The 27217-nt window shown below is 38.7% G+C and overlaps 2 protein-coding genes across 3 annotated transcripts; one reads left to right on the top strand and one right to left on the bottom strand.

Annotated features, from left to right (window-relative positions):
- Positions 1–601: 601 nt before the first annotated feature.
- Positions 602–26172, bottom strand: LOC146330891 (centrosomal protein of 95 kDa-like). 2 transcript variants are annotated; one of them, XM_084710722.1, is made up of 21 exons: positions 25975–26172; positions 23712–23840; positions 22952–23059; positions 22575–22685; positions 20351–20462; positions 18624–18739; positions 16850–17082; positions 14897–14966; positions 14693–14760; positions 13924–14120; positions 13701–13812; positions 13331–13448; positions 12743–12954; positions 12483–12578; positions 11176–11326; positions 5083–5252; positions 4857–4931; positions 4614–4766; positions 4094–4240; positions 3875–3946; positions 602–2202 (listed from the first exon to the last, which is right to left on the bottom strand). In XM_084710722.1, the coding sequence occupies exons 1-21, from the start codon at positions 25997–25999 to the stop codon at positions 2026–2028; spliced, it is 2652 nt and encodes an 883-aa protein (XP_084566848.1). In that variant the 5' UTR covers positions 26000–26172; the 3' UTR covers positions 602–2025. The 2 variants fall into 2 exon arrangements, with proteins under 2 accessions (XP_084566848.1, XP_084566856.1); XM_084710730.1 differs by having other exon boundaries at positions 16850–17055.
- LOC146330892 (uncharacterized) lies at positions 5831–10737 on the top strand. Its single transcript, XM_084710742.1, has 4 exons — positions 5831–6215; positions 8850–8904; positions 9534–9579; positions 10088–10737. Exons 1-4 carry the CDS (start codon positions 5931–5933, stop codon positions 10419–10421), a joined length of 720 nt encoding a protein of 239 aa, XP_084566868.1. The 5' UTR covers positions 5831–5930; the 3' UTR covers positions 10422–10737.
- Positions 26173–27217: the final 1045 nt, after the last annotated feature.

Below are 27217 nucleotides of genomic sequence, written 5' to 3'. Positions count from 1 at the left end.
AACAGATGCAGACATAAAATGCAATACTTCCCTTGACCTGGGACATACCACATTTCTTGACAGTCAGCCCAGCCCGAGTAATTTTCATATTATTGAGATCTGATCACAATATGAGCAGAACAGGGAGAACCATAGCATTAATACTATATATGGACACAAAGGCTTTTCATTATCCAGATACAGATCACATGTTTTTACCAGGTGTAAGTGGAGATTTAAGTTTAAGTTGTTAGTTAAACCACAAATACTCAACATGTGAGCCAAGATAATAAAATACTGGACAACCATTTTGGATTTCCGTCCACATTACTTTTCATCTAACCTTGTTTTATCACTGGAGGCTGAGCTGCAGTGAATCTGAAACAAGCAGTCAGTTAGTGCAGGTATAACTTATAGAGCATTTTGATATGATTGTGATCATTTTCCTCTTCAGTTCAAGGTTTGATTTGATCTGAAAATCTCTTGGATTTGAAAAAAGCCTTAATACTTCATGCTACTTTGTCAAGCCACAGACAGCTGCCTCTGCAATAAAAGCGTATTATGATCAGCCTTAAACTTCAATAAAATATCAAGACAGAAATTCTGCATCTCAAGCCAATACTTAAAACTTTTAACTGTGATCCACCCAGAGGAGATGAGTGAGCCCACACATTTAATAGATGACAACAGGGCATTCATGTGCTCATTAGATACAATGCACAAAATCAGTGTTTTAACATTGCAACCCTTTGTGTATTGGTTTAAAGGGACAGTTCAGCACAAAAACAAAAATGTATATGTTCCCTCAGGCCTGTAGTGCTTTTTCTCCATCTAGGTGCAGAACCCGGATATATATCGGCCAATATATAGAGGGATTAATGGCACTTGGCTTGTGGTGCTCAAAGCCCCCCAAAAATACATTTTGGGAAAAAAAAAATGAACACCAGTGTCTCTTTCCAAAAATCATGACCCAGTTACTCAAGATCATCCTTGTGATCATCAACCTTGTTGTGAGCTGTGTCAGGTAGGAACTATTTTCAGATAGAAAGTAGTTCCTACATGAACCTGCTCACAACAACATCTGTGGATTATCTTGAGTAACTGGGTCATGATTTTTGGAAAGAGACAGACAAATGTCTGTTTTTTGTGCTTTGAGCACCACAAGCTGATTACCATTTAGTGCCATTATACTGGAGAGGGCAGACGTCTCTACGGCCGATATCTCCAAAACTCTACAGCTCACACCAGAAAATCTAAATGGCTAAATAGCACTACAAGCCAGGGGGAAAGAAATCTGTTTGATTTCGGGGTGATCTGTCCCTTAAAGCTCTGGCTGAGAGTTGAAAGTAATCACAAGTGAACTGAGGAAAGGGAAAAGTCATGAAAGACTGATTATCATCGCCCATGGTGATCAGACAGCACAACACCAGGTTAATTAAAAATCAAATGACATCAAAGTTAAAAAATAAATAATCCACTGGCATGGTTAAAACATTTAAGAGAGACACGTTGCACATATTAGGGGAAAAAAGGAAGTTAAAAATCAGTCAGTGTGTGACATTCATACTTAGTAATTTTGCATCTGTGGTCCCTATTTGGCAAGAGGAAGAACATGTTTACTAGTTGTCTGCTACAATATCAGCACACAAAGACTGCACAGTGAGGGAGCCACTTATAAACATTCTTAGGTATCAAGTACTAGAACCCATGGAAGAAGGGGACTTGGTCCAAGGTGTCAATAAGTTCAGGAATAGCAGCAGAGGTGAGAGGAAGAGTTAGCTAAATAAGCTAGTAGCTACATCTGTCGGAGTGTGTTCAGTTCATTATTAATTAATAATCAGGATTTGTTTAAGTTCTTACAATGTGATTTTTCTCTTCCTGTGCAAATCTCTGAAGAAGATGTGAGGAGACAGTACTGTTGAGCTGCCAGAATGTCGTACCCTTAGTTGTAAACAGCAGAAACAGTCTTTAACAGCGTGTTGCTCTGCTGTAAATCCTGCCTTGACTGAGTGGAGCTTAAAACAGCCCTCTGTGTCGCTGTCCTGCTCAGCGCAGGTAGCTAGTGTTGTACTGGAACGAGGCCATCTGGACCCGATTGCGCAGCCTCTGAACCTCCAGATCCTGGAAATAGTCATCCTCGTCATTCTGGATGATGATCTTCTGCAGTTCACCGATCTCGCGCTCCATCCTGGAACGCAGCTCTCGCTTCATTTTCAGCAGGGCCTGCAGACAATGGGAATAGTGAATCATCTCTGATAAAAATTACCAGGGAAAAAATGAATAATCTGGACAATTCTTTGTCAGAGTTTTGGCAATGATGTACAGATGTGTGCCTGTTGTCTGTCTGTAGTGTGTGTCATCTTTGATTCAGGAAAGACAATCATGGAATCTTATTTTGGTTAGGTGCAAGATTTCAGTTGTTTAAAATGAACTAATGCAAACTTGAACAGATCCAACAGCAGCTGGACTTGTGCCAGAGAAAGTGGGAAACACTCAGTTCATTAATGTGAAGATCAATAATCAGCTGGAGGACACCACTTTCTAGCATAATGAAACCATGTTCATGTTGATGATTGATTGCACTAAAATTGACATTTTACAGATATGCTGCTCATGCTGTCAGACTCACTATGGATGCACATACATGCTTTTTTTTTCAGATGATACTTATAATTACCTGCTTCTCAGTGCCAATACTGCAATCAGATTTGTATTTTAAAAAGAAGTTAATGTAACCTGTTAATTATGCAAACCTGAAGACAAAGGTTCAGATGTTGTGAGAAAAGATGACATGATTTAATATTTCACAGCTCTGACTGAACCAAATCTATCTGACATCACTATGACAACAACAACAAACACTCTTCAAATGTTTGTGGGGAAGTTATTGGGGAAGTATTTTTTCCAAAGAAATCAGATTAAATGCTTTGACATAAACTGTCAAATCAAATATTATTATAACCACTATGTTTTGGCTAATGTACGCCCATGCTGGTATAGCTGTGATATGTCAGTGTCTACCCTGATATTTAACGTACATCCATATCTGTCAAACTGTTGGGGCGGCGTTTTTTTTTTTTTTAAAGATGGTGATAATTATATTTTTTGCTATTTTTTAATTTTTATTTTAATATATAAGAAGAACATAAGAATTCTAAATTAAAAAATGACATTTCTAAACTTTCAACTTCACCAATTTCTTATCCCACCCAAACAGAAAAAAGAGTCGACCAAAGAGGAAATATAAAGAGGAAAAAAATAAAAAGGCAGTGTTATAGAGAACAAGATAAAATAATCAATGAAATATTAAAAATATCATTAATCCCAACATCTTGAAAACATACTGGTGATTGGTACTGGCCTACTTTATCATATACGGTCATTCCTCTGTGTGACCACTAGATGTCAGTAAGTGGACTTTCCTCATGGCTACAGTTGTTTTTTATTATGATACAGTCAGTGGGATTGTACTGTATTTGATTCTGAACAACTAACATATTTTTGATGGTTTGATAAATTCTAAAATTGCAGCGCCACAGACAGCAGCTCTGATTGGCTGACTTCTTCATGACTGCAGTATGACAGTGAAAGCACCAAGGTGCAAAGGCCAGATAAAAAGAAAATCCCTAAAACTGATGAAACTTGGAATGCCTATAAATGTTATAATTTGTGGTGTTATGATATACACCATGCAGAGAAAGATGTGAATGCTCGGTTGGGTTGTCACCCTTTCAAAAAGTTCAGGTCTAACAAATTCAAACTTCCAAATAATTCATTCAAATTAATTTGTGATGTCCATCCATTGGTGGTTAGAGTGACATCTATACACTTTCCTGTGTGAGTGTCAAATAAAAAGTGACACCCCTGATCCACAGCAGTAACAAGTAAGTTTTACCTTTTCTTGAGCTTTTTTGCGAACCTGGATCTCCTGTCGCTCTTGTGCAAGTTTTTCTGCAAGTAGTGAAAACTGAAAGAGAGAAAGCATTTGGAATTTATTAGTGGATTATGAAGTTCATTTAAAAAAAACCCCACTACAATCATGTGTGCGAATTGGTTTTTACATAGAACACTGTGTGTGTGTGTGTGTGTGTGTGTGTGTGTGTGTGTTCCCTACTTGGTCTTTGTAGTAGTTCTCCATGGATTTGATCTGATCCTGGTGTCGTCTCTGATGTTCCAGCCGCTGCTCCCTGGCGTAGGCTCTCTGCTCTCTCAACCGCTCTTTCTGTATCTCCAAACCCTCCTCAAACAGCTGCCGAAACATCTGTACACACAAACACAGTTAGTTAATATTTGTAGTCTTAAGCACTTGGATCCTTTCAAACACCCACAAATATTTAGATACAAAGACTTTTTAAGACAGGGATCTAATTAAGTTTGGGTTTCAGAAGTAATGGGGGCGAGGACAAGTCCATTTGTCCTTGCAGTGTGTGGGAACAATCAAAAATGCCAAACATTTGCTTGTTCCAGCTTCTAAAATGTGATGATTTTCTTGGAGTCTCTGTTTTATACCAGTGAAAATGTAACTGATTTGGGTTATGAACTGAACTCCAGGTCAGACAAAAAAAAAGATGGAAAGCTAATCATTAATCATGGCCTTAGTTGCTGAACAGGAGTATGAAGTTATCATCACCCACCCTCTCCTCCTTGGTGCGTGCCCTCATCAGGCGGGCACGGTGCTGGACGTGGTAGTCATTGTGGTACTTCTTAGCGCGTGCTATCTGCTGCCTCTGTTCCCTCAGTCTGCTCTGGGTAGACTTCTGCTGCTGGATTCGCTCTTTAAAGTCCCTCTGGAAGAAAAACATTTTAGTGTGGAACTGGCTAACTTGGTACTACAAACACTCCACAAATACTTCTTTTTAATGTGTGCTGATGCTCACCAGTCGCCTGCTGTGTTCTTGGTCTTTGCGGATTATCCCCACCAGCAGGTCATGTTTCCTCTGGGCTTCCTCCACCTGGCAGGCAGACAAACCAGTGTTGTACACTTTCATCTATCAATCCACCCACAAAATCAGATGTTCCAGATATTAAAGGGAACAGACATTCTGAATTTCACTGCACTTAGTAAATCCAGTGGGTTGAGACTTGCAGTGGCCACAGTCTTACCTGGCTGTGGAGTTTGCTGTGACGCTGGCTGTGGGGGGATGACATGGCGTGGAGTCTGTCCACCTGCTGCATCTGCTGCTCCCACATCTGACCCAGGGCGTGAGGGGAGATGTGGAGGTGGGGCAGCTCCTCCAGGAGCACAGGGAGGAGGTCATTCTCCTTTACCTTCACTGGAGAGACAGAGGAGACACAAACCAGAACATTACTGGTGACACCACATGATTTCTTTTTTGCTCGTGACAATATATTTAATATAATATGACAAAACAGGAATTTCCTAATATTCGAATAGTCAAGTAATCCTACAACATTCACTGCACTATTGCTCAGTAGTTATGTTATTCTCAAAACACATAGCTTGACAAAGTATTGACTATTCAGTGCCCAAATATCACTGGCAGATGCACTGATGGCTTAATTTAACATGGCAAATCAGTGAGGTCGTGTTTTGTCACACACATCGGGGATTTTAAAGTCAAATCTCATCCAAAAGAAAGAAACCAGAAAATATTCACATTTGAAACATATTGAGACAGATTCAGATTCGTCACAGATTCACTGATGATCAAAATATCTGACGATCAATTAAATGATGGATTAATAATCTAATTGACTAATTGTTGCAGCTCTAAACTATACCACTCAGTCATGAGTTTACTTAATGATAGAAAAGGGTCTCTAAAGGAAAAAGGTTGGAGACTGATCTCTATTTTTTTATCCTCTGCCACAGACCAGCTATCCTGACCTGCCTCATGTGTGTTCATGCGCGCACACCGGTCTGTCGGTGGTGATGAGGCTCACTCCCGGCTCTGCTTGTGTGCTTCCTCTATCGTACCTAACGCCAGAAGATGGTTCGCGTCTGCAAGTTTCCGAATTGCAGCAACAAAATGAAAAGACAGGCCCCGTGCAGTTTCCATCGGCTGCCATTCAGCGATATGAAGAGGCTGAAGCTGTGGCTGGTTGCTCTGCAGATAGACCCGGACACGAGCGTCAAAAAACTACGTGCAGCGGACCTTCGTGTATGTAGCGACCACTTCGACAGGGAGGACTACTTTCACCAGCCGGGGTCAAACACACACAAACACTTCTACCTCAGACCTACAGCTGTTCCTAGAGTCATTAAGGGAGCAAAGGTAAGGCTTCAGGTGCTCGTTAGCGTTAGCTACGGTCTCAGTATGTAGCTAGTAACTGTTAGCTAAAGCGAAACTCAAAGCTAAATCCCGCTGCTGTTAGGAATCTTAAAAACATGACTCAACTGTAACTGCGTGGGATTTACATTCGTGGGCATGTTGAAAGTTTGGTGCATGTGGTGCAGGGATAATCGGGGTTAACTGTTTCGTTACAATGTCAACACTTCATCAGAGGTTACACACGCATGTGTGCAGTAAACACAGATCCTGTCCCCCTCTGTCAGACACACGGCCAGTGGTTGACTGGTAACTGAGGATCTTGAGATTGCGTACAATTAAAAAACTTCTGACAATGATCAACATTTTCACAAGTTTTGTCATTTAATGGACCAAACAACTAAGCAGTTAATGGAGGAAATGGTCATTTGTTGCAGCCCCGTGCAGAACCAGAGCCACCTCAGATCACCACGTTAGTTTCAGCTGTTTAATGTGTTTTTGATCTGGTGCAGCACTGACCTGCTGGCTAACTAATGTTAGCTGCTATGTTGGTTTAAGTTAAATATGCAATGGTTGCACCAAGTGATGTTCCTTTTAAAGGGACAGTTCATCTCAAAATTATTTCCCCCCTCTGGCCTGTAGTGCTGTTTATCCATCTACTCTGTTTTGGTGTAAGTAAGGTGACAAAGGTTCCGATGTAGTGAGAAAAGATGAGATGATTTAATATTTCACAGCTCTGACTGAACCAAATCTATCTGACATCACTATGACAACAACAGCAAAAACTCTTCAAATGTTTGTGGGGAAGTTCATCTCAAACCTTTTAACATCCTTTGGCTTTTAAGGAGTATTTTTTCCAAAGAAATCAGATTAAATGCTTTGACATAAACTGTCAAATCAAATATTATTATAACCACTATGTTTTGGCTAATGTACACCCATGCTGGTATAGCTGTGATATGTCAGTGTGTCTACCCTGATATTTAACGTACATCCATATCTGTCAAACTGTTGGGGGGGGCTTTTTTTTTGTTTTTTTTTTAAAGATGGTGATAATTATATTTTTTGCTATTTTTTTAATTTTTATTTTAATGTATAAGAAGAACATAATAATTCTAAATTAAAAAATGACATTTCTAAACTTTCAACTACACCAATTTCTTATCCCACCCAAACAAAAAAAAGAGTCGACCAAAGAGGAAATATAAAGAGGAAAAAAATAAAAAGGCAGTGTTATAGAGAACAAGATAAAATAATCAATGAAATATTAAAAATATAATTAATCCCAACATCTTGAAAACATACTGGTGATTGGTACTGGCCTACTTTATCATATACGGTCATTCCTCTGTGTGACCACTAGATGTCAGTAAGTGGACTTTCCTCATGGCTACAGTTGTTTTTTATTATGATACAGTCAGTGGGATTGTACTGTATTTGATTCTGAACAACTAACATATTTTGATGGTTTGATAAATTTTCACAAGTTTAGTCATTTAATGGACCAAACAACTAATCAGTTAATGGAGGAAATGGTCATTTTGGTGTAAGTTGCCTAGTTCTGGAGATAACAGCTGTAGAGATGTCTGCCTTCTTTCCAATATAATGGAACTAGATGGTACCAGTCCTGTGGTGCTCACAGTGCCAGCAATGTCTGTTTACAGAAATCATGACCCATTTGCTCAAAATAATTTACACACCTTGTTGTGAGAAGTTTCATTTCAGAACTACTTTCTTTCTGCAGTAGAATCTACAGAACTAAGTTCTTTCTAATAGAGAGAATGTAGTTCCTACATGTCAAGAAAAGATGTCTCAGACTAATCTGACATGCATGAGCTGATGAAGCTTCTTGGATCAGAGGCGAAACGTCTTCAAAGACATATAAACAAGTCCAGCTGCCTTCGATTGAATCTTTTCTGAGATTACAATGACCTGGATGAATGCGAACATTCAAAGACAGTTCCTACATGAAACTGCTCACAGCAAGGTCTGTGAATTATCTTGAGTAACCGGGTCATTATTTTTGGAAAGAGACACTGGTTTTGAATATTTCAAATGTACTTTTTTGGTTCTTGGAGGAGAATAGATGGAATGCATGGATAAATAAATAGCACGACAGGCCAGGGGAAAACTATGCCACCTACTGCATACCTATACTTTCATTTTAAAAGGACAGGTCACCCCAAAATCAAAAATATATAATTATTGGAAAGGATTACACACTGACTGGATATATTCTATAAGGAACATATTGGGATATTGTAGTTCCCTCTGGGGCCGCAACAAACTGTTATGTCAATATAGATTAATGCGATGACTATTTTCACAATTAAAGAATTGTTTAGTCTGTTAAATGTCAAAAAATTGTGAAAATGTCCATCAGTATTTCCTAGAGGCAAAAGTAGCATCTTCAAATCGTTTCCTTTGTCCAGAAGGAACAGATTCTTTATTCACTGTCATAACTGACAGAGGAGCAGCGAATCCTTACATAGTTGACAAATAATTTTCTTTTGATTAATCAATTGATAATTTTTGCAGCTGTAGTTCCCTGCCACACTACTTTCTGTGGTAGTGAAGTAATTCAGGCAGTGTCTAAAATCAAGTGTTTGGAGTGTGTCTGTGCTGTGTTGTACGTTACAGCTGCAAGACACCTGGGCAGCAATGGACAGACCACCAGGCCAGGTCAGAAGCACAGGTGAGTATTGTGGGTTACATGTGCATGTGGGATTATTTAATGACATATGGGTCATGCATTAAGGTTTCTGCTGTAGTGTTCATGGGAAAATCTTGTTGATGCAACACAGAGGATCAGAAAACCATATTGTGAAGAGGCAGAGGGAAGACAGAGCTATTTGTATGCAAACAGTTGATCACAGGAACCTCTGCATCCTTGTTTTGTGCAGACAATATGTTAAATGTGCACAGATGACTAAGCCCTTCATCAGCATGCAGTCATATATAGTGAGTATGCATAATATACAGCAGACACAAGTATGGATTAGTTAAAATGAGAGATGACTGTTTGAGTTAAGACTTTTCACTGACATGTTTTTATGAAGATCTACAGCAGAAAAACCACAAACGAAGCATTTTTGTCAAAAATACAGATGTGCCAAGTGACAGGAATCTTCGCAGTTCATATGTTGTGGACTTGCCTGGTGAAGACAGTTTGTTCTGCCGCTGCTGACTCCACTTAATTATAAATTATGTTTGTGGTTTTAAAATTACTCTGAAATGACCTTTTTCCTCTCTTTCAAGGTTGAAATATTTCAACTTTAAACTAAAAAGATCCATTTGAGTGACCATACAGATTTTAATTCACAGGCAGTCAAGTAAATGAAACCGAGACATGCAGCGCAACCATGGAGAAGTAAGTCTGTAAATAACTTTGATCGTGTTTTCCTCTAATGTGCCTCTGGCTTGTAGTGCTAATATAGATAGATATTTACTGTAGAGATATCCGCCTTCTCTCCAATATAAAGGGACTAAATGGCACTTGGCAAGTGGTGCTCAAAGCAGGAAAAAACATGAAAAATTCATACACAGTGTCCAGAAATCATGACCCAGTTACTCAAGATAATCCACAGGCCTTGTTGTGAGCAGTTTCATGTAGGAACTACTTTCTTTCGAGTAGAGCACCACAGGCTGAGTGCCATTTTGTCTCATTATATTGGGGATAAGGTAAACATCTCTATGGTCAATATCTCCCAAACTCTGCAACTGACACCAAAACACCAAAAACAGATTTTGGGGTGAACTGTCTGTCAAAAAAAGGCACACAGTCCTGTTATACAGTATACTAATTCAGATATTTATTTTACCAGCAACTCATGTTGTGTCATCTTCATTTCTCAGCTTTCTTTTCTGCCCCATAACAGACCAACTCGGCAGCACATTGTGGATGAGGAGGCCATCCTGCAGCTGATGAAGGACTGCCCGATGTGCAACAGAAAATGCCGCTGCACCAAACACACCCGCGGCCCTTACTTAATAGTCTACCAGAGCTGTTACTTCTGCCATTATCAGCGCAAGTGGGCCAGCCAGCCTGAGGCTAAAGACATGAACATTCATAAGACACAGACACCTGCCAAGAGGAAACCCAAGCCAAAGAATAAGATGTCTGTAAAAGCCAAGGCTCCATCATCAGAGCTTAATAAGAAAAGCATTTCTGAAACCTCAGTGTCAGAGTCCCATGAACCGTTAGAGACCTGAGGAGCCCAGCGTCAACTCTGTCTTAGATCTGATTGACTTATACGAATGTGAGTTCAGGCACAAACCCAGGTTCAGATGTGCCTTATGGTAGATCTTTATTATGCAGTTGGAGGTGCTTAATCATTGGAACAAACAGTTCTGTAAAGTTTTCTGTGGAGATAAAGCTTCAGTCCAAAGTACTAGCATTTAACTTGTTAATAAAGAAAACAATTATAGTAATGAAAGCAGTAAAAGAGGAGATAAGCATAGTTTTATGTGCTAGTAGTGAGAAATCCTGCACTGACTATGGTAAGGTGTCATCATGTTGTGGAAACAAGCATTTGAAAAGTATGGATGCTTTGATTCTTTTTCCAATGTGTGTTTAAAATGATGCACTATCAGTTAATTATACAAAAACGTACCAAAGCCATAAAAAGAAAATATTAGGTGTTCATTCAAGACCACAGTTCAGATCAGTCTTAACTATTCTGTCTGAAATTTGACTTCAGCAAAACCAGTGTTCAGTAACTTTTTCTGTATCAGCGCTGTGTGCAGGTTGTTAATTTAAAAGGAAATCCTATATTGTGTTCCCTGAGACTGTTTTTTTCTTTTTGTCATGGTATTCAAAGAGTTAACAATTACTGCTTTATCATCCTAGTATTGCATCAAAGTTTAAAATTTTGCTATTGTGACATCTGTAGTAACCATTTTTATAATATTTCTAAAGTAAGACATAATCCTGCAATCTTGTGGTAAATATAATAAGTTAACCTACTTGATGGAGCTTTCCTGGGAGACTCCTGCCGTCTCCTTCCTGGTGTGGTTTGTGTGTTATGTTGTGACTTCTGCTGGGTCTTCGTTCTAGCTGGTGACCGTGTGGACACTTGAGAAACATCCTTCAATATGGCTTCTCTGTACTGTCGCTCCTACACACACACACACACACACACACACACACACACACACACACACACACACACACACACACACACACACACACACACACACACACACACACACACACACACACACACACACACACACACACACACACACACACACACACACACAGTTAGTAAACTGGGCCAAATTGCCCAACAGTCACAGCACTTCAGTGTGTTGTATTTTGCCAATTCTTTTCCTCCAAGCTCCTCTGTTTCCCTTTTACCACTTTATACTAAGTTTATGCCAACTTTTGATGTTAAGTCAGTGTTTACAGGTTAGAGAAAAGTTTCCAACAAACCAACAAATGAATTGCAATTTATACTTTTATAATGAAAGATGAACATAGAGGAAATGTTCTTGTTTGTGATGATTCTCAGTCATCCAGGTCATAGTTATTCAAGAAAGGTTGAATCAGAGGCAACTGGACTTGGCTGTAGATCCTTGAAAGAAGTGAAGAAGCCAATTGGATGAGCAGTGAAATGTTTTCAAGGATCTACAACCAAGTTCAACTGCCAGTTTGTTTGTTTGAATACACATTTGTGGAATGCATCCAAAAGTCTGTATTATGTTATGTTTAAATCTGCATTTTCTGTAAATATATTAAAACTTGGTATATTACCTGAATAAATGTGTTTTCACACATTTACTTGTGCATTATATTTTCACTTCTAGTACCTCAAGGTTGTGAATAATTTGTTTTCTAATATTCACAGTTATTTATCAGATTATGAATGTAAAAGGTAGTCAGGTCACTGCTGTTATTTCTGCCTGTATAATGCATTGGTTACAGTAAAATGTAAAAATTGATAAAAGTGTTAAAGTTACTTATGTTCATATAAAGGAAATAAAGAAGCAAACAAACATTGACTTGAATAGAGGTAGCAGGCACAAACAGCACATATTCCAACTGAAACTGTCCCTTTTAATGAATTTTGAGAATTCCCTGACTAATATACTGTCCAATATTGAGAAAATCATTTTTTAAAATCACATGAGGATTAAATCAATATCAGAAACAGGCAAAGCTCTGCCTCAATGTCCTAAACATGGATGTGATGCAGAAAAAGGAGGGGAACTGCTGAGAGAGGGGGTCCTCATTGTACTCAAACTATAGGAGACGTCATACTAATGACTTACAGCTTCCTGAGCTTTGAGGCGTGCCTTGTCTAGAGCTGCCCGTTCTTTGTCTTCATATCTTTTCAACTCCTCTTCATAAGCCTTATTCTCCAGGTACTGAAAGAGAGAGAGGGACATTCATTTTATCATTTATTATATGTAACAGTGATGAAAGAATAGAATTTACTGATTGCAATCAAGAAAATATCCAACATCGTATGATATCACTTGTATGTCTGAGAGATCTCTACGGGAAAATCACAGTGACACAGTGTTAATACCTTGCTGTGTTTCCTGTGTGATGGTCTGTGATACAGTGCTTCTCGCCTTGAATGATCAGAAACTGTGAGGTTGGTTTGTCTTCCATCATCCAGACTCAGAGCCTCAGCCATGGCGTCCTCTAACTGTCCCTGCTGGGAGCGACAGACTCGTGGAGGGGAGGGGGACAAGGAGCGTGTCCGCTGGGTGGATTCAGCTTCAGGTGTTCCTGAAACTAAGAAATTTTTACAATTAAATACATTTATTTTTAGTATTGGTGACTAATCAAAACTTTTGTGGTTCAGTGACAAAATTCTCATATGGATGTGCTGTGGTTCACACTTTCTCAGATTAGATGAAGGATAAACTTGTGGCCCAAAATCTGACACAGTACGACATCTTAAAAGATAATATATATTTTTTAATTGTTACACCTCTTTCATAATTGTGAAAATTAACAGACATGATCATGATCAGACATCATGGCTACCTGACAGGTAGTATAATAAGGTAAAATAATTTGTATAATTAATGAGTTAAAACACTTCATTTCTTTAAGGCTGTGGTTTGATTTAGACTTTGAAAAGAATAAAATAATAATGTGTGTTTACCTGTGTGTTGTCTGGGAGTCCTGCGACACTCCATGATGCTGTCACTGTGGTGGGACTGCTTGTCCTCCTCTCTGGCTTCACTGGACTCCCCACTTTCACCCAGAACTCGTTTAAGCATCTACAGAAAATACACATCACCATTATTATGTATTTATTTGTCTTTACTTAATCTTGAAAATCAGTGAGGTCAAAACCTTCATCTACAATGATGTTGAGAAGATTGTTACAAACACAAAAGGGTTAATGGATAAAATACCAAAATACAATATGTAACCCACCCCGAACAAAACAGACCCATGCAGAAAGGATCAAAATCACTTTATCTTAGATACAGGACATTCATGACAACATGCTGGCACTTGACACACACCTGATCGAGCTCCTCAAGTCGATGGGAGAGTTTCTCAGATATATGATGCAATTCCTCTTCTGCTTTTTTGTTCCTCTGTCTGCGATACGACAGAGGCTCCTCAAACCTGCTACTGCTCAGGAAGACACCATACAGCACAGATTGTTAGACAATCAGAAAAATAAGCATGACCACACTGTCCCCACATGAAATAATTATTGCACTGGAACTCCACCTCTCTTACCTGAGGCCTGTCCCATTTCTGTGACCCATCCTTCTGTCATGTTGTCTTCGTGTGTAACTCAGATCATCCTCATCTTGCTCTTCCTCTTCAGTGTCTGGTGGAGAAGGGGTTGTGGCTGCCATCTCATCCTGGAGGGTGAGGAATAGCACATCTGGCTGGGTGCGGAATAAAACCCTCCGGGGGCCTCCATTAGTTGGCTGAGATCAGACAAAAAAAAAAAAAAAAAAAAACGGACAATCTGGTTAATTTAATTTAGATCATTTAATCATAAAATAACAGAAAACACAAAAACAAAACAAGAAGGATGAAATGCAACAGAAATATGTGCCACATGTGCATTAAAAATAATCCATTTTATCTTATAACATGAATACATATGGAACAGGAAGGGCTATAAAATAGATGAATGAACTAGAGCCTGACAGGGCTGATATTACCTTCACATGACAACAATATGATAATCTGTAACAATCATTTTGACATATGCACAAAAATGACATATGCACAAAAATCTATTTCATTAGTCACTTTAGACTTTTCTTGCCTTTGTAGAAATCCTAATCCTTAACCCCTGTAGACTGTATGTCACTGTATATGTTAGTTTATCATCGTGTGTCCAACCTTTTTAACAGAGCAACCAGCATAACACATAGATCTAAACCTGACCTCTAGCTGAATTGTTTACCAGTTTTGCTGGACATGACACCATACTAGATCCAAATGTACCTGCATGGGTTACAAGTTCCTGTAAAAGTTGTTGCTTTCTTACCTCCAGTGCCTCCCCCTCCACTTCTGTCCTGGCTCTCCGCTGACTGGATGAAGACCTCTCACTCACAGCTGGAAATTGAGCAAAATATGGCATCAAGAACTCTGCTACACTTCACTCTGCTGGGGGATTTTCACTTGTTAACCATCACACAGGGACAACAGATAATATATATATATTTTTTTTGCTCTGACTTATTTTCCTCACCAGGAGACTGTAAAAGGGGAGAAGACTGTAGTCCATTGGTGACAACTGCCTTAGCTACTGGCCCAGGGACCTGTGTGAGAAAGTTTGCGAATAAGTGAGAGGGGGAACAGGAGCAACAAAAGTACAGTGAAGCAAGCAGAGACCATTAAAGGGATGTCCAGTCTGTGTAGATTTCTCATTGCTGCTATACTGACCAGAAAAACTGACCCTACATTCCAAATCCCATACTTTTTCTTTTTACTTTTAGTATGTACTTCAGCTTCCCTTTCAAAATATGTACTGTTGCATGAGGAATGTATACAATTGGGACATATTACTTCCTCCTACCATTGCGCCTTGAACTTTGACCCTTTTGCTCATATGCCTATCACAAAAGATTGTGGGTCAGAATTACCAGCAAAGCATGCTGGCTTGCAGGCTGCAAAATCCAACTGGATGCAGTAGGACATCCTGGTATTTTTTGGCATACTGCATTTGACATAATATGTATTGAGACATACTAAATCCTTTTCTGGCATACTTAAAAGTATAATAGTATCGGTATTGGAACACAGAGTTTGTTTTCCTGCTCAAGGAGCCGTGCAACAGTGGGCAGTGGCTACGTGTACCATGATTCATTTCCAGCAAGCATTAGGTGACAAAAATATTCATCTAGCACACCTCCTGGCCACCCAGAGGAGGAGACTAGAAAGCATCATCACTGTGAGATCACTGGATGCAGGACAAACAACAGATTTTGCAGTAGAACAAGTCAGTTTTCTTGGTCAATATAGTAACAGTGAAGAATGTATTGCTTCAGTTGACTACATTTACCATCAACACTGGACATTCACATGACACGGGCAGAATTTTCCCTTTAATACTGACTCTGAGGGGCACTATTTAAGTCGGAAAATAATTTGCAGCTAATAAAAGTTCATTTTCTCTGTGAGAGAAATAGTAGACACAAAACTTTTACAACATATTGACACTGATGATGGATCAAGTCACTTTGAAAAAAAAGGAGAGGAGAGTCTCGTGTAAGTTTGAGCTTGGTGGCTGTTGTGGTGTACTCTCATTCATAGAAGCAGACCATAGGTTAAGCTGTGTCAGCAGCCACATGACACAAGGCTCTTGTGCGTGTCTTGACCTGTAAGTGTGCTGAGTCAGACGGCACTTCCAAATGTGTGTATGACTGTCTGAGTCAGAAAAGGACCCTAAATCACTTCACACAGGTAGGAAAAAATGTAAATAACATTAGAATAATATTAGAAATCATAACTTATGATCTTAAATAAGGAATTTCCCTTGTTGCAGACATTTCTTGGTCACTGCCAGGCTTTTAATGATCAGTGAACTGTTAAAAAATAGACCTGGGTCAAGACTAAACACTCAGATACAATACACAAGCTTAGCCACACCTACTTGTATTATCTAACAGGGTGTAGGTGGTGGTTTAGGTACACAAGATTCTTTTTAATAGTTTAGGGTGAGGTTTAATTACACACAACGGAAGTGTGGTTGGTCAGTACAGGAATATAAGCCCATATATAGACATTTGTTTCTTCCAGGCTAATGGACAGCAGATATGCAAAAGATTTACATGTGAAATGAGCCTTCAGAGGTTTGATAAGAGATTGTTAGTACAGTGTTGTTATAAAAAGGCCAGGAAGTCTGGAAAGTAAGAGTTCATTACTGAACTCTTTGTCTCAGCCACTTTGAATGAGTCAGCATACATGTATCCTTCCTGTATTGTCTTGAAATCACTAAAATAGGAAGTGTAAGTGTTTGGGTGTGAGTGTGAAAGACAGACAGACACTCCTGCATTGCAGCCACTATAGTACAACAGGTCATTGCACCTCGAGCTGTGGGAAGATAATAAAGTTTGCATGTCTTTTCAAACTGCATGCAAATGTAAGGTAAATTGACTGAAATATATGAACCTCAACATGTTGTATTACACAGCTACAGTACCTGCGCAGTGACAGCAGCTGCTTCCTCCGCTGCATCCTCTTGGCTGGGGCCATTAGCTGCAGGGGGTGGGCTGGGTGAGTGTGGGTCTGTGTTGGGTCTGTGGGGTGTGTTGCTCTGGTTGGGGGGCTGAAGGGCGATGGCGGAGTGCAGTGGTTCAGTCTGTGGAGCGTCTTGGGAGTCCAGAGGACCAGAGGTGGTAATTGCATCTGAGGTTTGGGGAGGGACAGCCAGTCCTAGCAGATTAATCATGAGATTTATCAAAAAAGAGTTATTACAGTTGCAAGTAAAAACATTTAATAATTTGTTGTTTGAACATGTTTTGTCCATGTCCAAAACATGTCCTACCAAAAGAAACGTTTAAAATTTAATACCAACACTCTAATTCCATTTCCATTCCATTTTTTGGTGGAAATCTATTATTTAATTATTTATATATATATATATATGTATATATATATGTATATATATATATATATATATATATATATATATATATATATATATATATATATATATATATATATATATATATATAATTTAATTAAGAAATGTTTTGGTTTGCTGTTTTTCTGTGTCAGAAAACACCCTCGTCCCTGACAAGAATTCACAACATGACAATTTAAAAACATGTTAAAACCCTTAAAAAAAACAAAAAAAACAAACAAAACAAAACTAACAATACCTACTGATAACATAGGTATAAAAATATGATGTTATGATCATCTTTGTTTCACAATTGATTTTTATGAAAAGGTTGGCCTTTTAAAGTGTGTCCCAGATTTCTGTCGACTTAAGATTTAAACATAATTTCATCAGACGTTAAAAGGGTTAGCTATACCCTAAGGACCCCTGTCTTACTTCCCGTTTTTAAAAAGGCGGGAATATTGCTGAAGCACTAGTAAACTTTATATTTTTTGACAAATCCATTCAATAATATTGTTATCAGATGCGTCTCAACCATTATGTCAACTCTGTAGTCCTTCTAACTCAAAGCTAAATAAGAATTATAGTTTAAAAATGTTTCTACAGAAGCCCAGAATGGACAAACCAAAACTGGACTCTATAGAGGGCCCTTCACATTTTGGGGACATCATACATAGATGTTCAGAGGGGGAGGATGAGGTGAGGTGTGTCTACACTGCAAAGTCACCGCTGGATGCCCCTAAATCATACATACTTGCCCTTTAATGGGGCAGTCTAGCAGTAATCTAACAGCATTATAAATTACATTTTTAAGTTGCGGAAACTGAATAATTTTCATTAAAGAAAGCTGACTTTATATTAAAGAAGATGTATCATTTAATCCAATGAATCACTTTATTCAAATTGAGATTTTTTTAGGATGGTGATATCACAAAATAAGACAGACATTCAAAGCTTCATTAGAAAACTTCAATAGAAGCTTTGAATGTTAAAAAAAAGATATTCAGTACCACCCTGGTTGATGTAGACAAGGTTCTTCCTTGTTTGCCAAACACACTAAATGGTCTCAGAATATCTTTGTGGTCTGCAGCAAAGCCACATGACAGGTTAGGCAACTATTTTAATCAATGCATAAAACAACATGTTCTCCCAGAGGCTTAAAACTCTTTCAAATCCCTTCAAAGAACATTTTGTGAATTTTCCATTAAGGGGACATGAAGTCCTGAAGCATCTTAATGTCAAACTCTGGTCTCAAAACATCTGGAAAACCAGAGGGGAAAAACACTGCATAGAGACACAGTATAGTAAGGTTAATGTCACTGGGATAAGTAAGATGTGCTGTGTGTTTTACCTTGTTGTTTTGTGAAAGTGTGTGCCGACACTCCCAACCCAATGAGCTCACTAGCTGATCCTATCTCTTCAGCGTTCCAGGAGTGGAGGGAATGTTTACTGGAGTGGACAGCTGACCTGAACAATAAGACATGATATTATTTGCAAAAAGTAATATTCTGTATATGAAAATGGTGGATGTTTATTTTGATATACTTCTGAAATTATCAAACTACAACCTACTCACTCATCAGTGCAGAATTTTAAAAGAAGTCAATGAGTACATAGCACCAAAGATGTATGAATCATCAAAATCATCACAGGAGGAGCATCAACTCACTGAACAGCTGTGAGGCACTACTCAGACAGATGTTACTTACAGTACCACCACAATACAAAAGTTATTTACACAGCTTGACTGCTTTGAGTGCCTTCAAAACAAATATTGACAGCTAGTTTTATATGGTAATTTACTTTTACGAGAATTAAATAATACAATGTTGGTGCCAAAACCAGTTCTCCCACAAATACAAAAAAAAAATCAAAAAAAAATCAACAGCTTCCCACTGACATTACCCATTTACAATACATCAGACCAGCACATACAGTTACTCTGCTACAATGTCAAGCCACTTCCCCTTTTTGGGGGATAGAAAACCGGGTATCTCACAGACAACAATGCAATTAGTTTTATAGCCCTGTCTAAGAATTATTCTGTGACCTTGCCTGACCCTGAGCAGTCACAACATCCTAATAAATTAAGGTTGGATTGTCAGGTATCCTTACACTTAACATTGTCTGTAAATAACAAACGCTGTCAGCAAAAAACTGTTGATCTGAGCAAGGCTGAGATTTAGTCAGAGATGACAGTCTGCTGAACTATAACGTTATGAGTGAACTCCAGCAGCCTCACACTCAAGCTAACGTTAACTCTACATTAGTAGTGACAGTTACTGTTACTCTGGACGCTCAGACATTCTTACTGCTCTCCTTTTTGGGATCCTTTTCCAGGAAGGAGGGGGATGAGAGATTGTGATGGATTTGTATATGTATTTGTTTTATGACCTGATACACAGCAGCTTTTGGCATTTTCCTCTCTCTCCCACTATATGAAACCATGAGTTCTCCCCCAGAGGAGCGTGTGGCCTTGCTGACTCTGGCTGGATGGCGTATTGCTGGTCTCATGTATACAGTCTAGCTGGCTGTTGTGCCAACAGGATGTAGAGCCCAGATTTGCACTGAAGCCAAATGACATGATCAGGGTCATGTGGAACAAACCTGACAGTCAGGTTATTTTGTTTTGGTTAATGGGAAAGAAGAGAAGCGTATGTATTCTTTTACTTTGTTTTAGGTTATTTTTTCCATTCTACCATGAATTGCCTGTTCAGAATAAAAAAGTAGTGAGTGTGTAACTGTACTGTCCCGAATTTGAGTCTGACAGATGCAGTTTTATCACATATCATCCTCTGTCTCTCTCCATGTTAATCTCTACTGCCAATTATCAAACAAACTTTATCTTACAATGAATAACCCACAGCACTGTCAAAAAAATAATATCAGATTTAACATCTTTTTCCTGTTTGAAACACCTGCTGTCTGTCTGCATGTTTGGGATGAACAGAACAGCTGGCATGAGCTGCACAAAAATACAAAAAAAAAAAAAATCATCTCCAGTGCATTTCATCTCATGGCCAAGATGTGTTTTAGTGTTCTGGGAGTATGTGAGGTGCTTCTGGGAGAAGCTCTTACTCTCCACTAGAAGACGAAGATGCTCTGTCCTCCTTGTTATCTGTGGCATTGCAATTTGTGGGCTCCTTGGTTTCACCAGGAACTTCTTCATTGAGACTGTCATTCAGTTCCTCTGAAAAAAGGACATGAATAGTACAAAATGACCCACAGGACAGAAGAAACAGAAGAGACAAAAAACTTTACAGAGTAATATGAATAAACAGAAACAACAACAAAGAGAAAGCTGTACTTGTTAAGAGGAACAGAGACATATGACCTTTAATTCAACAGACTGAAATTCACTGTTGGAAAAGACAAAGAAAACCTAAAAGACTTACAGCTAAAAAAAAGCCAAAGAAATAGGCAAGGGTTTCTGTAGGTTTCAACAAGTTAAACTTTTAATTCCTTTTTAGGACCATTATGAACTGAACTTGAGACCTATTTCATATTTATGCTGCCAAAAAAGTAGCCTATGTTAATTCATCTCTTAAAAAACTGACTTGTCCTTCCCACACTTGAAGATATAGCGTGAATCTACCTGGGTGTGCTCAAAGGTATTTTTAAATCCATTTTGGTTTAATTTGTAGTTGTTCCACAGTGATAAGTACATATTTTTTGCCCAAAATACCGTTGAAAGCGAGACTGAAGTTAATGCAAATTAATAAAAGTAATGTTAACATAATAATACATTTTTAAGACCTGTAAACATCTCATTCATAACATTTTGAGGCCTCAAGTTCAGATTACTTGATTTTGAACTTTCTCAAGACCTGTGGACACTCTGAACTGAGGCCATCTTGTATTTTTTAGCCCCAGCTCAGCCAAATACAGCAACTACAAACTAGACTAAAATCTAAAAGCAGAGGGACAGCTCATTACTGTTAGTTACTGAAGATAAACACCACACTGTACCAGTGTCACCACAGCTCAGGTTAATAAACATTAACAACTCAAATGTTCTGCATTTACATCACAGTAAACAGACCATGCTTATTGTCATAAACAGTAATGTCAGTACTGTACATCCAGGCAGATTGATTAGGCCTTTTATAAACTCACATCATTTGTAAGTGTGGACACTACATCAGTCATAGTAATTAACAACTAATTGCTGTTTGGCAGTGCTCTGAGGGTCGGCCCACTCACACAAAGGCATGCTCAGTTCTGCCAAATGAAGGGGGGTGACTGTTCTCTACCAAGTCCTGCACCAGCTGGTCTTATACTGGGTTTGGAACACACTATGTCCAGTTCATGCTGGAGGACAGACAGGCAGTCTCACCTCAACAGACAGTTACTGTATGTCTCAGTCTGTGAAAAAGAAAAGCAAACTGAGAAGACCAGATGCTAAAAGTTGCCTTTGGGTCACTGTGCTGCAAAGCCATTTAATGATGAGAAATCCATATTAACAACAAAGTTTTCATAAGTTTAGATGACTGAAGTCTGATCATCAGATATGTATTTCAAATAAGGTTACAACTAACTAACTAATCAAGAAAATGAACAACAGATTAGTTAATCAATTGGTTGTTTGGTCCATAAAATGCCAGAAAAAGGTCAAATGTGTTGATCATTGTTTCCAAAAGCCCAAGATGACGTTCTCAAATATTTTGTTTTGTCTACAACCTAAAGACATTCAGTTTACCGTCATAGAGGAACACAGAAACCAGAAAACACTCACATTTACTGAACTGAAATTAGAGAATTTGAACACTTTTTCCCTGAAAAAGACAACTCAATTTAATAGTTAAAAGTTAAACAAACTGATGTTAATATTCCTCAGTTAACATTAGCATAGCACTGGCTTTCTGGGTTACTAAAGCAGAAAAGTTCCTGAATAGTTTTTGAGAGTTCTGATAAATTATGAAGCCTTAAAAAGGTAGAGTCAGTAGGATTTGCCTGAGCCATTCGCACATCAGAACGTCAAATACCAATGTTTTGCTGTGCTCAGGATGTTTCACCAAACCACAACAATGAAGAAGAAATAAGGAAATACAGGCAGAGGACAGAGTCTCTGCAGATTCAGCCACCACCATACACCTCTAGACAGTAGTAAGTGACGATTGAGAGAGATTATCTATGTATGTACATATGCATTATGAGTTTATCATTTTTAATGATGTTTTAAAGGTACAATCTGCAATATTTTCCAAACAAAAAATGTATAAAGTACCAATGTGTGGGTAATACTAAAAGTCTTTTTAAAAGATAAAAAGAAAAAGCAGAAGTGACAAATTAATCTGCCTACCACCATTCTGTGACTCCTCGCTTATCTCCTCCTTGAGATATTCCAGGAGGCCATCGAAGATTTCCAGGAGATTTTTGATAGACTCTTTGTCCCCTCTGACAACATTTTCTCCTGGGAACATGCAAACATCATCAACATTATACTCAGTACTCATCAGTTTTACTGCTGGAGAAAAAAAAGAGGATTGTATTGCCCTTGTGTTTTTCCATATCACTCCAGGAAGCCAGGAGAGCAGACTGTGCAGCCCAAAATTAAGTGACTTGATGGTGAAATTTTCTAGCATCTCAAGTTGATCCAAGTGAAAGTTAGGTATATATGTAGGAGTTCTCTTCAAACTTAATCACCATTGTTGTTAAGAGTGGAAATGGTCATTATACCTGTAATGTGTGAGAGGCTGATCTGAAGGTAATCCAGGGACAGTGAATCAATCACAGACTGAATGTTATGGACGTCATCTTCTTGACTGCATGGTGCTGCAATGTAATCTAAACACACACATACCGAGGTGAATAATCAAAGCATGTATCAGACCACAGAAACACATATTCACACACTTCAAAACCCTATCATGGGACTGTTAATGTTGTTGAGCTCCTTCCTGTACTTAACAATGCAGGAAAGAGCTCAGCAACATTAACAGTCCTGTGATGGCATGTTTGATAGTCTTAGAAGGCATTCCTGACATGCTAAGCACACTCAGGAGATCTTGCTCATAACTAAAACCTCATAGCTTGTTAACCCTCAGTGCATTTGGCCTCATGGTAAGAATTAAAGTGAACTTGCTAAGACTGGATTGAAGATATTCAGTTTATTAGCACATAAGAAAAAAAGAAAAGCAGCAAATCATCACAAGAGAGAAGATGGAACCAGAGAATATTTGACATTTTTGCTTTTTACAAAAATAATGATGATGTGATTTCTGCTGGGGTCTGTATCAAACAAGCATGTTCTCTTGCTTCTAGACAATATGATTCATAGGCCAGGGCATCGCTATAGCTCAACAGTGTTTTGTGTATAATAGCATGTTTTGACACATTTTCCCTTAAAATTGCTGCAGCTGCTGCAATTTAGATACTACACTTGGCCATATTGATAATATTTGATCATATTTCTAATCTGTAGTTTGCTTTCTCTTACCTGGAACTTTCTCCCCCAAGATGCTCTCATACAGAGCAATGAAAACATTTGCATCACAGTCCGTCAGTTTCCTCAGCCTCAGGTTTATGTGACACTTGCTGAGTAGATCATTTGCCACATCTACCCAATCTGTATGGGGGGGGAAAGGGAATGGCCTTGCTGATTAGTTTAGGATCCCCTATTAAGTAACACTATGACGTCAGTTAGTCTTCCTGGGGTCCAACACAGATAATGAAAATTTATAACAATTTTAAATTCAGCACCAACACATTACTTACAAAATATTATCATATCATTTGACTACAAACAACATAAATAACTGACTGTTTGCCAGGGGTCTCATGATTTCAATACTGAATTGAAAATAGATCAATCTGAACTTTCAATTTTAATAATCAAATCAAAAAGGCAGTAACAGTGATTCTCCTGATATTTTTTTTCTCACCACCCCCACCAACTTGTGGCATCTGGTGTATGTCTGATGGAAAAACAATCCTTTAAAGATTCAAAGATGACAAAGCATAGCTTAGCAGCTATTGTATCTCATTTGATATTATATAGCAGCATCACATTTAAACTGATAGTTCACCCTTAGGTTAAAAATAAATATTTTTCCTCTGGCCTGTAGTGCCATTTATCGATTTACATAGAATTGGTGTGAGTTGCAGTTTTGGAGATAACAGACGAAGAGATGTCTGCCTTCTCTTGAATACAATCAAACTACCGTAGATGGCACTCAGCTTGTGGTGCTCAAAGCAGCAAAAACATACATTTGAAACCTCAACAGAAATGCCTCGGTCCAGAAATCACAACCCGGTTATTCAAGATAATCCACAGGCCTTGTTGTGAACAGTTTCATGTGTTTTTTAGTGGAAACAAAGAAGTTGTGGTGGATGCTACCATGGAAAGAAAGTTATATACAAGACTCAAGCCAAGTCCCATTTAGTTCCACTATACTGGAGAGAAGGCAGACATCTCTATGGCCGTTATCTCCAAAACTCTGCAACTCACTCCAAAATCTAGATGGACAAACAGCACTACAGGTGAGAGGAAATACATGTCTTTTTGATTTTTGGGTGAAGTGTCCCTTTAAAGAGGAATTAGAAAATGTAAATGACAGCTGTGGGGCATAAAATCAATGATCTTTACAGATGAAGACTCGATAGTCTAACAATGGGATAGGCATTTGTACTAAAAAAGGCCAGGTTTATTTTGATAGTCCACAAAACACTTCTGTTCAAAAGACTTCTGTATATTAATTAATGTCCAACAGTAAAGGCTTTAAGCATAAAATTGAATCTATCTGAAAAGTTTTCGTATAGAATAACAAAAAGTGCTCTACTGACAACAGACAGTTAAAACAGAAACAAAATCCCGCATCTTTGCTGGCATCAGTTTACCAAGTATGAACAATGATTTTACTTGCTGAGAGCTCATTGTGATGACATTCACTGGCTATTTAGCCACAAACCACCTCAGTGCCTCCTCTATGGGTGATAACATCAATTCAATCACAAATCCTCATCCGCGGCAAACTTCAGTGTGAGAGCGGGGAGTCATCTCCCCCTGCCTTATACGACTTGGCTAATACACTAGGGCTCCTATTAAAGACAGTTGAGATGACATACATTAGGTTTTTAACCAGCTTTACCGGTGGCCTTAAATGTGGTTGGTAACTTCTGACAATAGTTTTTGTGTTATTTTGTCATCCCACATATAAGTCACCTCTAACGGGTTTTACCGCAACTTTACCGGTTGAGGTTAACCCAGAAGTACCGCTAGCTAGCTAACGTTGCTACTTCGGGTTTGTGTCAAGAAGGGAACTCTTGACTTGCGGAACTATCGCGAGATCTGTGTGCGTTATTTCTTCACTGTGCGCTTTGAGCAACATAATTATGTTGTATAGTGTGTCAAAGTTGTGGCTAAAGTCTGAGTAGGATTACAATCATAAAAGACTCGGTAAAAGCTAGGGAAAGATGTGGTTTTAAACGCCCACGCTCGCGAGATCTTTCATGGATCCGGGGTTACCCTCAGATACGACCCCAATTCGGTCTGTTTGCTAACGAGAACATTATTTAACTGTCAACTCTGATCCTTGAATTAAAATGTATCTCTGAAATTTAGTTAGACATGTGCTGAACAGGTGATGTCAGGCTTGGTAACCAACAATAATTTGGTTGCTGGTTCACGTTAGCTGTAAGTTAGCGAACTACGTGTCGTTAGCTTTCTCCTGAACTGGAGCACAGAGTCTCCGCTGCCTTACCTCTGTCTCCCTCCTGGGTTCCCATGAAACAGCTGTTGACAAGAGGCAGCTGGAGCTCAAATTCCACTGACGCGCTGGAAAATACCGTCGTTTAATCCAGAGTCCCGACACTGACCAGAGCAGATGGGGTCAGTTTTGATGTTGTTGTGGTTTTCAGTAACAGCAAGAAGGAACTGTCGGCTCTCGTTTAAAATCGAAGTCTTGTTTGATTGGATGATACGCTTGTTCTTTGTTTGCGGAAGTTCCTTTTGATGAACACGTACCGCCCCCTGCAGGTTACTGCGTATAACACAGGCAGTCATCATGTGTACTGCATGTGAGCATCAACCACGTGGAAACCGCAAGTGGATGCAAATTAATGAACTGAGTCAAATATGTCATATCTCTTAAGTGCTTCATTGTTCTTATTTATTTATTATTTTATAACATTCCAATTGTACGTGGAAATTATCTCTAACAACTTAATATCAGTATTTTCTGTTTGTGTTTTAATTTGTGCTTAAAAAATGTATTTTGAATCCTGAGGGACCCCAATCAAAAATATCCAATCCTGCCTATGCAGTTTTAATAAATGACACCATTTATTGAGTGAGTTCATAATTGCCATGGGTAAATATCACACACTTTCAGGGGGTTGGCACACCTTGTCATTTTGAAAGAGACAGACAGATGCAGCAGGCACAGATGTGCTCTGTGCTCTGTCTATGTTCGTGTACACACTAAGTTAATAAGTTAATAATTTGCTAGGATGATTGTGTCTTATGGTAGTTTATACAGTAGTTTATTATCACTACATATGTTGACAATATGTGTGTAACAAATTCAGAACAAACAGTTATTGTTGTTTGACATGATCTTTAAACTGGTCTGCACCTGCCACAAAGCTGCTCTGCTCCTGAAATTTAGCTGGCTATGCTAATCCACAAAAATAGACAGACAATAGATTTAAACAGGACAAGACCTGATGAGTGGACCAACGTCCCAGCTATTTAAAGCTCAGCTAAAATCTGAGGAACTCCTGGTTCCAAGTTAAACTTGACATTCAAATTTGCTACAGCATGCATTAAGTATGGATTTATTCCTGCCTGATGAATGGCTATGAGTGACTTATGTGGGTCCCTTGGGTCAACCCTTGCACCCCTATTTGTTGTAGCAGTGTCACTGGCTTTTTAATGTCATCTTGCAAAGTAGGGGCCTCAGCCATAAGCTAATGCCATTTGGGGACCTTCACATGGAAAAGTTA

Source organism: Lutjanus erythropterus, chromosome 3 (assembly GCF_056507025.1).
Source record: "Lutjanus erythropterus isolate fLutEry1 chromosome 3, fLutEry1.hap2, whole genome shotgun sequence".
Lineage (NCBI taxonomy): Eukaryota > Metazoa > Chordata > Actinopteri > Lutjaniformes > Lutjanidae > Lutjanus > Lutjanus erythropterus.
The sequence above is the reverse complement of the archived record's forward strand: the minus strand, read 5'-3'. Positions and strand labels throughout refer to the sequence as shown.

Bases quoted from the DNA above. Each gene is read 5' to 3' on its own strand.
- LOC146330892 (XM_084710742.1), top strand. From the start codon at position 5,931: ATGGTTCGCGTCTGCAAGTTTCCGAATTGCAGCAACAAAATGAAAAGA. The intron at 8,905-9,533 runs GTGAGTATTGTG...TTTAATTCACAG, and splicing joins AGGCCAGGTCAGAAGCACAG to GCAGTCAAGTAAATGAAACC. The intron at 9,580-10,087 runs GTAAGTCTGTAA...GCCCCATAACAG, and splicing joins TGCAGCGCAACCATGGAGAA to ACCAACTCGGCAGCACATTG.
- LOC146330891 (XM_084710722.1), bottom strand. From the start codon at position 25,999: ATGGGAACCCAGGAGGGAGACAGAG. The intron at 14,121-14,692 runs GTAAGAAAGCAA...GTCTGATCTCAG, and splicing joins TGGAGGGGGAGGCACTGGAG to CCAACTAATGGAGGCCCCCG. The intron at 4,241-4,613 runs GTGGGTGATGAT...TTGTGTGTACAG, and splicing joins CACGCACCAAGGAGGAGAGG to ATGTTTCGGCAGCTGTTTGA.